A 12391-nucleotide genomic window follows, 5' to 3' on the forward strand; every position below is an offset into this window, starting at 1 on the left:
CTACCCAAATGACCCTGATCAAAAGTTTACATACCCTGGAGATTTTGGCCTGATAACATGCACACAAGTTGACACAAACGGGTTTGAATGGCTACTAAAGGTAACCATCCTCACCTGTGATCTGTTTGCTTGTAATCAGTGTGTGTGTGTGTATAAAAGGTCAGTGAGTTTCTGGACTCCTGAAAGACCCTTGCATCTTTCATCCAGTGCTGCACTGACGTGTCTGGATTCTGAGCCATGGGGAAAGCAAAAGAATTGTCAAAGGATCTGCGGGAAAAGGTAATTGAACTGTATAAAACAGGAAAGGGATATAAAAAGATATCCAAGCAATTGAGAATGCCAATCAGCAGTGTTCAAACTCTAAGAAGTGGAAAATAAGGGATTCTGTGGAAACCAAATCACGGTCAGGTAGACCAACAAAAATTTCAGCCACAACTGCCAGGAAAATTGTTCGGGATGCAAAGAAAAATCCACAAATAACTTCAGCTGAAATACAGGACTCTCTGAAAAAAGTGGTGTGGTTGTTTCAAGATGCACAATAAGGAGGCATTGAAGAAAAATGGGCTGCATGGTCGAGTCGCCAGAAGAAAGCCATTACTACGCAAATGCCACAAAGCATCCCGCTTACAATACTCCAAACAGCACAGCGACAAGCCTCAAAACTTCTGGAACAAAGTCATTTGGAGTGATGAGACCAAAATTGAACTTTTTGGCCACAACCATAAACGTTACATTTGGAGAGGAGTCAACAAGGTCTATGATGAAAGGTACACCATTCCTACTGTGAAACAGGTTTTGGGGATGTGTGAGCTACAAAGGCACTGGAAATTTGGTCAAAATTGATGGCAAGATGAATGCAGCATGTTATCAGAAAATACTGGAGGAAAATTTGCACTCATAAGCCCGGAAGCTGCGCATGGGATGTACTTGGACGTTCCAACATGACAATGATCCAAAACACAAGGCCAAGTCGACCTGTCATTGGCTACAGCAGAGTAAAGTGAAGGTTCTGAAGTGGCCATCTCAGGCTCCTGACCTCAATATCATTGAGCCACTCTGGGGAAATCTCAAACGTGCAGTTCATGCAAGACAGCCCAAGAATTTACAGGAACTGGAGGCTTTTTGCCAAGAAGAATGGGCAGCTTTACCATCTGAGAAAATAAAGAGCCTCATCCACAACTACCACAAAAGACTTCAAGCTGTCATTGATGTTAAAGGGGGCAATACAGGGTATTAAGAACTGGGGTATGTTATCTTGTGATCAGGGTCATTTGGGTAGTTTCTGTTGTCATTATGATTTAAAAAGAGTAAACACAGTTGTTTGACAATAAATGGCTTCACCCAACCACTAACCATGAGTGAAAAAAAAGTTTGTGAGTTATCATTCATATTCTCTGACAAATGGGCAGAAAATTACAAATTGTGCTAGAGTATGTAAACTTATGAGCACAACTGTGTGTATATATATATATATATATATATATATAGTGTGTGTGTGTATAATCTGGAAACCCCCTCTTAAAAATCCTGCGTTTACCACTTGTTAGCAGTGTTTGGCGTTTTCTGAGTAGGCATGGCTTATAGGCAATTGAGTAGAGAAGGAGGAGGCCATATCCCAGCAGCAGCCTGTGTCTGACAGAGGCAGAAAAGGAGGAGGCGGTACAAGAGGTTGCTGTGGAGGACACGGAGTAGGAGGAGGATGAAGAGGCTGGGACATCATGGCAGGACCTGGGCTGTGCGCAGTGCGAGGGATTTGTTTGAGGAGAACTGCGCTCTAGTCCATGCCATGGTGCATACCCACACCTGCTGGGTGAACAGGCGTACATGACTCCTCCATCGCGGCAGAAGGTCATAAGGAGGTCGATCCAGGACGCAGTCAATGGATCACCAGTCACCCCCCACAAGGTGTAGTGCCCACAGGGGGGAGGGGCGTCGAGGTGCTTCCTCCTCCCAGTGATTTTTGTTTTTCCTCTTCTTTGTTTTCTTTCAAACAACTATATTCTATTGACATTTGTGTCCATTTTTTTAAAGTGTCCTTTCTAAAAATGTGTTTGTGTTTTTTCCAAAAACAAAAGGTAATTGTAAAGTCAAACTTATATTTACCCCTAATATGTTGTCATTGTATGCTTAGGTAGATACACTATTTAGGGTTACAATAAGGGAATTGTGTTTTGTAGCACATGTTAAAACATGATTTAGTGAGTACATTTGCCCTAATTGTTGAATATGAAGCCCTTTAACACATACATGTATAAATGGATGGTATTCAGTTTGCCAGCTGTTGGGATCCCGACGCACAGTGTACCGGCGCCGGAATCCCGACAGCCGGCATACGGACATCTTTTCTCCCTCTTGGGGTCCCACGACCACCCTGGAGGGAGAATAGATAGCATGGCATACCCTACTACACCCGTATAAATGTGCCCTCCTACATATTTGCTGCAGTCAGGCTAAACAGACACAATGTTAATCTTTTTGCACATTTAAGCCCTGCAAATGTGTAATGGCCACAAAAGGGTGTACTACGTCGCACAAGCACTTCCAGCTGAATCCAATGATATGTGACATGCCTATATTCTGTGTTTAATTTCCAAATACTCCACATACTGTACTTATTTTTTTATTTATTTTTTTAGCACACAAATGTTTTGCCGTTATCGGCTCCCATTACATCCTGGCCATGCTCTCCCTCTAAATATATATATATATATATATATATATATATATTCTGGGGATACTTAATATTTGCTGCAATCCTCCTAAAACAGTTATTTTTTGGGGCTATCACACCATGTTTTGCGATAACTATGCCCCTTAGTCAGCACTTGCTCTGACTGTGGATGAGGAAGAAGCTAAAGATCCAGCACCACCGCCCAGCAATAAGGTAGTGTTGTGTAAGGACAGTTAGCAGCCTGTAAATTCCTACATATAGCGGAATCTCAAAGGAGATTATGAACATTTATTAACCATTTATTCTTTTACAGGTACTGCTAACATTACTGCTTATTTCCTTCACTAATTTATAATTTAATCATTATAACTGAGCTACTACATTCCCAATAGCGCTGCTACACTTTATTTATATATACAATCAGGAAAGACAATATACAATCAGGAAAGACAATGTAAACCAATATTAAGGATGCACATTGCACAAGTGAGTAAAACTTACAACCATTCCAGTTTGTGGAGATCTCGGAATACTCCGGGTTTAAGCGTGGTTATAGCATTATGACTCAAATAACTGCAAATAATCATAAATATATTAAAAAAAATACAAATCTGCAAGATATTTCTTCATTATCTGAAATGGATATTTAGACATTTATATGATCAATTAATGAAATGATAACAAAACCTGAAATAAATTGTTCATATTTGAAACATCCTCAATGAAGCAATACAAAATCCAGGGAGCCTAAACTACTCCCTGGGTACCAAATACAAATATGACACTCAGGAGAACTAATTTCTGGAAACTTCAATTTATATTCAATGGCATGCTTTATAAAGCACTGACTCTGAATAGTTGAACTATAAAGATTAAAAACCCCCCACTAAGGATTATTATATTTAATAAGTGGCAGCATGTCAAATTCTACAGTAGTTAGAGTTCAATCACATTGAATGCAAAATAGGCGAAATTGTAGAAAAACTTTTACCTTTACCGTTTAGTCTTATCTTAAGTATAATGGAACACTCCCCACTACAGACACACAAAAATAGAAGATACTTCACAATTGCTAATTTGTGGTAAAACAATGGTTTATACATTATTAAATAGTAAAGTATAGCATATCCATTATTTCATTTTAAATGTATTGTAGTAGTAATTCTATATGACACTAAAATGCTACAACAGAAAGACAGTGAAATAGTTCAAGCTGTTTATTTCACAAAATAATTAATACAACAAAAATTAAAACCATTACAGTATACTTCTCTATTAAAATTATCATTCCAAAAGTTCATTAATGTAGTAAACTTCCTTAAAGTCAGCTGTTATGATGTTTTTCTTTCTGATGCTGTATTGACATTTATAGAAACTTCTTTTTAAAAGTAAAGCTCTCACATCCAAAACGCTGGACGCCACAAGTATAACACAGAAGATAGATTGCATATACTGTACATGTATGTATTTGCAGATCAAATTCTCTGTGTGTGTGTGTGTGTGTGTGTGTGTATATATATATATTGATAAATCTTCAGAAATTTACCCCAAAACATACTATTTATATATATATATATATATATTTTTCAAAAAAATTGCATTGGCCCAATTCATTTGAACACCACTGTAATGGGTTTAAATAGAGTGAAAATGCCATTTACAGAGACCAGTAGTGACTGGTCTCTGTATATGATTTGACCCAACATGCTGAGGGTTGTGCAGTGCTGTGTTCGCAATCTAATTGCTATCGCAGCTAACTAGAATTGACCCCTGGCTTCAAAAGCAGACGCAGGTCGGCCATTTTTCCCATCGCATCAGTCACATGTGAGTCACGCGACCGGCCTGAAATCGGATGCGACTGCATTTGCCGGCCCGCGCAGGCACAGAACAGGTTCTGCGCATGCGCAGTGTAGTGCAGTGCCTGGCACACAGCGCATGTGCACTGAGGGCGCAGGACCGCCGGCAACACCTGCTGGTCCGCGCTGCTCAGTGCTTGTCTGCAGAAGCACTGTAGCTGCAGCGGCAGATCAGGACGCTGGATGTGATTGCCGTGTGTCCGGTCCTGCGCCTCCTCGTCTCCAAGGCCGCCTATCAGTGCTGAAAGGGGGAGTGGCCACGGGTCCACGATTAGGCCATGCCCCCCGACTTAGCTGTTTGGTCTATCTGTGTCTGTCCGTCTCTGCTACAGCTCTCCCGGACGTATGTGTGTGTGTGGTGTGACTGGAGGTGACAGGGTGTGTGTGTGTGTAGGGAGTGTCTGCCATAATGTGTAATAAGGGGACACTGGCTGCCGTAATGTATAATAAGGGGACGCTGTCTGCCGTAATGTGTAATAAGGGGACGCTGTCTGCCGTAATGTGTAAAAAGGGGGACGCTGTCCGCCGTAATGTGTGAAAAGGGGGACGCTGTCTGCCGTAATGTGTAAAAAGGGTGACGCTGTCTGCCGTAATGTGTAAAAAGGGTGACGCTGTCTGACGTAATGTGTAATAAGGGGACGCTGTCTGATGTAATGTGTAATAAGGGGACGCAATCTGCCGTAATGTGTAATATGGGGATGCAATCTGCCATAATGTGTAATAAGGGGGACGCTGTCTGCCGTAATGTGTAAAAAGGGGGATGCTGTCTACTGTAATGTGTAATAAGGGGGACGCTGTCTGCCGTAATGTGTAAAAAGGGGGATGCTGTCTACTGTAATGTGTAATAAGGGGACGCTGTCTGCCGTAATGTGTAAAAAGGGGGACACTGTCTGCCGTAATGTGTAAAAAGGGGGACTGGCTGCCGTAATGTGTAAAAAGGGGGACTCTATCTGCCGTAATGTGTAAAAGGGGGACCCTGTCTGCCGTAATGTATAAAAGGGGGACTCTGTCTGCCGTAATGTGTAAAAATGGGCACTGGCTGCCGTAATGTGTAAAAAGGGGACTCTGTCTGCCATACTGTGTAAAAAGAGGGACTGGATGCCGTAATGTGTAAAAAGGGGGACTGGCTGCCGTAATGTGTAAAAAGGGGGACGCTGTCTGCCGTAATGTGTTAAAAGGTGAATCTGTCTGCCATAATGTGTAAAAGGGGCTCTACCTGGTGTAGTGGCGCTACTGTGCAGCGTAATTTGAATAATAGAGACTACTGTGCACAGTAAAATGAATTGGTATTATTTTGTGACCACACCCCTTCCCCATGAAGCCACGCCCCTATATATTTTTGCGCGCCTACGGCGCGCACTGCCCCTGTTTTGCATAGAGGGGGGAGGGCGCCGAGGCAGTTTCTTGCACACAGCGCTAAAATGTCTAGTTACGGCACTGGCGCAGTGGTCCTGAAAATGGGAGAATGCAATCACATTTACAACCCAAGCTGAATAAGGCCATTTGAGGCAGATGTATTAACCTGTAGATGGAATAAAAAAGTGATAAAGCAGTGATAAGCGCAGGGTGCTAACACATAAGGCTATCATTACGGATTTGAAAAATGACAGTTAGGAGCTGATTGGCTGGTGCATTATCACTTTGCACTTATCACCGCTTTATCAATTCTTTATCCCTTCTCCATGCTTAATATATCTGCCCCCAATCTCCTTTAATTTTTCAGACAAAGAAAAATGTATGGCTTTAATTAAGTTTATGATTTTATGTACTTTTGGGGAGATCAGTTTAATGAAACAAAATATTATATTAGTATGTAAATGTTTTATTTATTTATTTTTAATACCAATAGTACTAATTTTTTTTTAACTGTAATAAAATTATCTACTTGTTTTTAGAGATGTTGAATGTTTAGATCTAATGTGCACATGAAACACATAAGTAACTAATTAGCCATTATACATGGGGGTATATTTACTAAAGTTCTGAGTTTGTCTGATTTTTATTTATTTTTTTCTAAGTGGCAACACGGGAATTTACTAAACACAAATCTTGGCAGTGTTTGGGCTATTCATAATGGTTTTGACAGCAAAGTTCAGAAAAACTAATGAATAGACCATCGGTCAAACGCGGCTGTTTGTTCATACAACACAGGAATTTACTATTCATTCGTATTTGGGTGTTAGTCTCTGAATGCTCAATTGCGGGTATATTTTTTTGCGATTAATTAAAAAAAGCATCCAAAAAATAGACCTGCATTTTCCAGGCGAGTTTGGATAATCATGCATGGATCAGTGAGATCTGTGCATGGTTATCTATGGGAAAAGGTCTGTTTAGTGAAAAAATTGAAAAAAAAAATTGCGTGGGGTCCCCCCTCCTAAGCGCAACCAGCCTTGGGCTCTTTGAGCCGGTCCTGGTTGTAAAAATACAGGGAAAAAACTGACTGGGGTTCCCCCATATTTAAACAACCAGCACCGACTCTGCGCCTGGTCCTGGTGCCAAAAATACGGGGGACCGTATTTTTACCACCAGCACCGGGCTTCACTAGACAGACAGATAATGCCACAGCCGGGGGACACTGTTATATTGGTCCCTGCGGCCCTGGCATTAAATCCCCAACTAGTCACCCCTGGTTGGGGTACCCTGGAGGAGTGGGGACCCCTTAAATCAAGGGGCTCCCCCTCCAGCCACCCAAGGACCAGGGGTGAAGCCCGAGGCTGTCCCCCCCCCATCCGTGGGTGGTGGATGGGAGGCTGATAGCCTTTTGTGTAAAAATAGAATATTGTTTTTTTGTAGCAGAACTACAAGTCCCAGCAAGCCTCCCCTGCAAGCTGAGTACCAGCATGCGGGGGAAAAATGGGCCCGCTGGTACCTGTAGTTCTACTACAAAAAAATACCCAAATATAAACAATACACAGACACCGTGAAAGTAAAAGTTTAATGCACATACATGCACACTTACATACATACATAAATACTTACCTATGTTGACACGAAGCACTCAGTCCCCTTGTCCAGTAGAATCCAGGGGTACTTGTAAATAAAATTATACTTACAAAGAATCCGGGGTAGATCGGTCCTCTTCTTAAAAGTTATAATCCACGTACTTGTAAAAATAAAAATAAATAAAAACCCGATCCACGCACTGAAAGGGGTTCCATGTTTACACATGGAACCCCTTTCCCCAACTGGCGGGACCCCCGTGACGCCTGTCAAAGAGGGTCCCTTCAGCCAATCAGGGAGCGCCTTGTCATGGCACTCTCCTGATTGTCTGTGCGCTCCTGCACTGTCAGTCAGGCGGAGTACAGTGGATACAATGTAGCGCAGCGGCGCTACATTATATCCAATGGTGGGAACTTTGCGGTCTGCGGTAGACCACCAGGTTAAGTGCGGCCAACCACAAGAGTGACTCCACTTAATCTCGCAGTCTACCGCAGACCGCAAAGTTCCCACCATTGGATATAATGTAGCGTCGCTGCGCTACATTGTATCCACTGTACTCCGCCTGACTGACAGTGCAGGAGCGCACAGCCAATCAGGAGAGTGCCATGACAAGACGCTCCCTGATTGGCTGAAGGGACCCTCTTTGACAGGAGTCACAAGGGGGTCCCGCCAGTAGGAGAAAGGGGTTCCATGTGTAAACATGGGACCCCTTTCAGTGCGTGGATCGGGTTTTTCGTTTTTTTATTTTTACAACTACGTGGATTATAACTTTTAAGAAGAGGACCGATCTACCCTGGATTCTTTGTAGGTATAATTTTATTTACAGGTACCCCTGGAGTCTACTGGACAAGGGGACTGAGTGCTTCGTGTCAACATAGGTAAGTATGTGTGTATGTAAGTGTGCATGTATGTGCATTTAACTTTTACTTTCACGGTGTCTGTGTATTATTTTTATTTGGGTATTTTTTTGTAGTAGAACTACAGGTACCAGCGAGCCCGTTTCCCCCCCCGCATGCTGGTACTTGTGGCTCTCCAAGTACCAGCTTGCAGGGGAGGCTTGCTGGGACTTGTAGTTCTCCTACAAAAACAATATTCTATTTTTGCACAAAAGGCTATCAGCCCCCCCATCCACCGCCCACGGATGGGAGGGACAGCCTTGGGCTTCACCCCTGGTCCTTGGGTGGCTGGAGGGGGGGACCCCTTATTTTAAGGGGTCCCCACTCCTCCAGGGTACCCGGGCCAGGGGTGACTAGTTGGGGATTTAATGCCAGGGCCGCAGGGACCAATATAACAGTGTCCCCCGGCTGTGGCATTATCTCTCTGACTAGAGGAGCCCGGTGCTGGTGGTAAAAATACGGGGGACCCCTACATTTTATGTCCCCCGTATTTTTGGCACCAGGACCAGGTGCAGAGCCCAGTGCTGGTTGTTTAAATATGGGGGAACCCCAGTCAGTTTTTCCCCTGTATTTTTACAACCAGGACCGGCTCAAAGAGCCCGAGGCTGGTTATGCTTAGGAGGGGGGACCCCACGCAATTTTTTTTTTATTTTTAACCCATTCCGCACTTCTCAGAATGCACACAATGAAGTCCTGCACGGATCTCACAGATCCGTCCGGGATTCCTTGTGTTTTGTCAGGCAGTGTTTTACTAATCACTCCCGTAAAACACTGCCTGACATTACGAATCACATCGACATCGGAAAATACGATTGTTCAAAACTCTGCAGCTTAGTAAATGACCATATCAGGATTCAAAAAGTTGCAGGAAAATGCACCCGATACCATTCGAGATCAAACTCCTTTAAAAACGGCACAAACACAAATATTAGTAAATAAACCCCACGGTCTGTATTGTCTGGTCTTGTGACTATGTTAAATAGCGTTTCCCTTTAATTACTTGATATTTAAGTATTTGTTGCTGTTCTTTTCTAATGTGTCATGTTTTAATGAACTTATTGATTTTTACTGGGGTTTCAAGCACTGCTAACTGAATATGCTAATTACATAAGTTGTGATTCCTATTATTGCAAGAATTTACCCCCAGTCTCACACATTTTATGACTTCATGTTACACTTCAGCACAAGAGCCCAACGGAAAAGCTTCAAACACAAAATGTAGTCAAATCCAAAAATGAAGCCCAGCAGTATTCCAGCAACCTGTTTTAATGAAACCACTGATTTTAAATATGCAGGAGTCTGGACTTGGAATATTCATTGTTGCACAGTAAGGGGTCTAATTATCAAGCAGTGAGAAGCCCTTTGCTGGACTTTTTTTTCTGGAAAAGGGGGCTCAAGCAGTTCCTACTTAACAAGAGGAAAACTGCAGAGAAATCACTGATTTGTCCCACGTTCCTCTAATTTCACATTGTATCAGCTGTATCACAGACCCTGCTCATCAATGTAGCTACTACATATAGCACGTGCATAGGTGTAATTGGAGTGTCTGTATTGTTAAAATGTAGTAGTACAGGTTGAGTATCCCAAAATTCAAAATCCCACATTTTCGGGTCCCATACTGAGATAATGACATATATATATATATATATATATATATATATGTATGTGTGTGTGTGTATATATATATATATATATATATATAATCATTATCTCAAAATGTGGGATTTTGGATAAGGGATACTCAACCTTTATAACATTGCTTTTTGCTGTAGTAAGCAATGTTCTGTACCACTGCAGATATGGGGTCCATAACCCCACGCTCTGTCCGACTCCTAATTCTCTTTAGCTCTTTCTCCAACAAGGTTCAGTTCTTCTAGTTTGTGACATTAGCTCTCGAGAGCCCATTGCTAAAACTGTGCAGGAGTAGGCTGACCGGAAACTCAGGCCCTACTGCAGTGGACCTTATGCCACCATGGAAACAGCTTCATCAACTGCAATTATTTGCCCTCATTATAATCTGAATCAGATGTGGCCCTGGATTGGGCAGATGATTAAGACTACAAGGCAGACCCCAGAAGTTTGCTCTTGCATCTAGATATGAGTGCAAAAATCAAGGCATTTCGATATAAACATCCACTACTGTAGTCCATGAGGTCCCCTGTGTACACAATTGTGGCAATTTAAACAGTTTTTCCAGCGGCTGTTACTAATGGACGCCCGACAGAGCAATTCAATTGTTGCCCCATTCGAGCACAAGTTCCACACGCACACACATTTCTGCCTCCTGAGGTGGTGAGGCATAAATGTGTGAAAATTATATTTTATATGTTCTAAGTAGGACTTTAGATGGGTTTAGCCGCTATACACAACTAAACCCAGTGCTTTTGGGCACAATAAGTGTGGTAAATGGGCACCCAAAACAATTGAATTGCTCCATCATGCAAACATTAAATTATTGCGGCACCCAAAGTAAGTTCATTTCTCCCAATATGATATATGCAAGTTGTGAATTAAGATGCACTGTAACATTAAGAAAGATTTATAAACCGAACAGTAGCCATGTGTGTAATGGGTGTATAAACCTCCACATCATGTTTTTGTAATCCAGGTTTCTCATTTTAATATGAAGGGGGATACAGTATTTATGATATCTTGGACAGAGATAAAAAAGCGGAGAGGGATAATGTACCTGTCATTTTTCAAACACAAGCTTTAAAATGACAGTAGTTAAAAGGTTGGTACTTTATCTCTCACCAAACTTTTGATAGGTATCCCTCTAAATGTGTATTTAGAATGGACAGATATATGAGTTGCTAGCACTTGTCATCACAAGTAATGTCTATGTTCAGCTGTATGAAACCATATAAAAACTACATAAATGACCTATAACACCCACATATTATTGTATGATACTTACAGCTTTGTTAGGTTGTGTAGACCTCTGAATGCATGCACAGATACAGTCCTAATTGTATTATGTTGTAGATACCTAGGACAATGAAAAACAATGTATCACTAAAAAGGACAGTAAATATATTGATGAACATTAGGTGGTGCTAGAGAACAAATGTAGAATATTAATGTATGATGTACCATCTACAGTTTGTGCAGTACACTTTAGTTTATAGGAAAAAAACAACTGAATACACTATACTAAGATCAAATAGTTGTCCAACTATCGTATTTGGAATTCTAGCGCCAATTGATGATACGACTGGGATTGAAAACACTTAAATAAATTAACAGGAACTATACACTTCCCTATTCCTGAATACACTCCTACAACTGTCCTCTCTGGAGGACTCAGCTTCTGGGACACTTGAGAGGTACAGTACTGTATGTCCAACTCACTACTATAAGTAAATGCCACTCACACCTACCACAAGAGGACATCGCAACGCAGGGCCATTTTTAGGGGAGTAGAGGATGGTCGGGGCTTGCCCAGCATTTCAGAAGAAATATTCACACATCCGGGACACACACCAGTATGATCAAACCTCTACCATGACCATGACCTTGTAGGGAGGTATGTGAAAACATGTTTCATTTGTGCTACCAAATACCTGGTATTCTATTATTAATAGAAAATCTAGCTTCCATATCATATGTACTCAACATTTTGCCAAAATAAAAGGAATATTAATAGGTTCAACAACTTAAAAGGAATACTGAAATTTCCTCCCACTATTTATACAAGCTCTACATCAGAAACGAAAGGGCCCATTTATCGAGTTTTAGCTCTTTAATTGTTGCGTATGATAAATGATGCTCCAGCCAATCATCTCTTGTCACTTATTTGAAAAATTACAGTTGGGAGCTGATTGGCTGTAGCACCATAATTCATACACAATGAGCTTTAAATAGCTAAGATTCATAAATAAATGGCCCCCTAATCTTTCTAGACTGCAACAAGATTCTCGTTCCATAGTGAAATAAACTATTGAGGTTAAACAATGAGTGCCATACAGATCTGCTTTGAGATGCTGAGATTCCATCTCTGGGCACATTTACTCACTATCTGATCCTGG

General features: G+C 41.6%; 1 protein-coding gene across 1 annotated transcript in view; it reads right to left on the bottom strand.

Moving 5' to 3' along the window:
* Window positions 1–12391, bottom strand: part of RXFP1 (relaxin family peptide receptor 1) — a 589706-nt gene that overhangs the window by 105718 nt on the left and 471597 nt on the right. The window contains exons 6-7 of the mRNA XM_063920473.1: window positions 11281–11352; window positions 3173–3244 (exon numbers count right to left, since the gene is read on the bottom strand). Of these exons, the coding sequence (XP_063776543.1) occupies window positions 3173–3244; window positions 11281–11352 (144 nt within the window). The remainder of the gene's footprint in view (window positions 1–3172; window positions 3245–11280; window positions 11353–12391) is intronic.

The sequence above is a fragment of the Pseudophryne corroboree genome, chromosome 1 (assembly GCF_028390025.1).
Source record: "Pseudophryne corroboree isolate aPseCor3 chromosome 1, aPseCor3.hap2, whole genome shotgun sequence".
NCBI classification, from domain to species: domain Eukaryota; kingdom Metazoa; phylum Chordata; class Amphibia; order Anura; family Myobatrachidae; genus Pseudophryne; species Pseudophryne corroboree.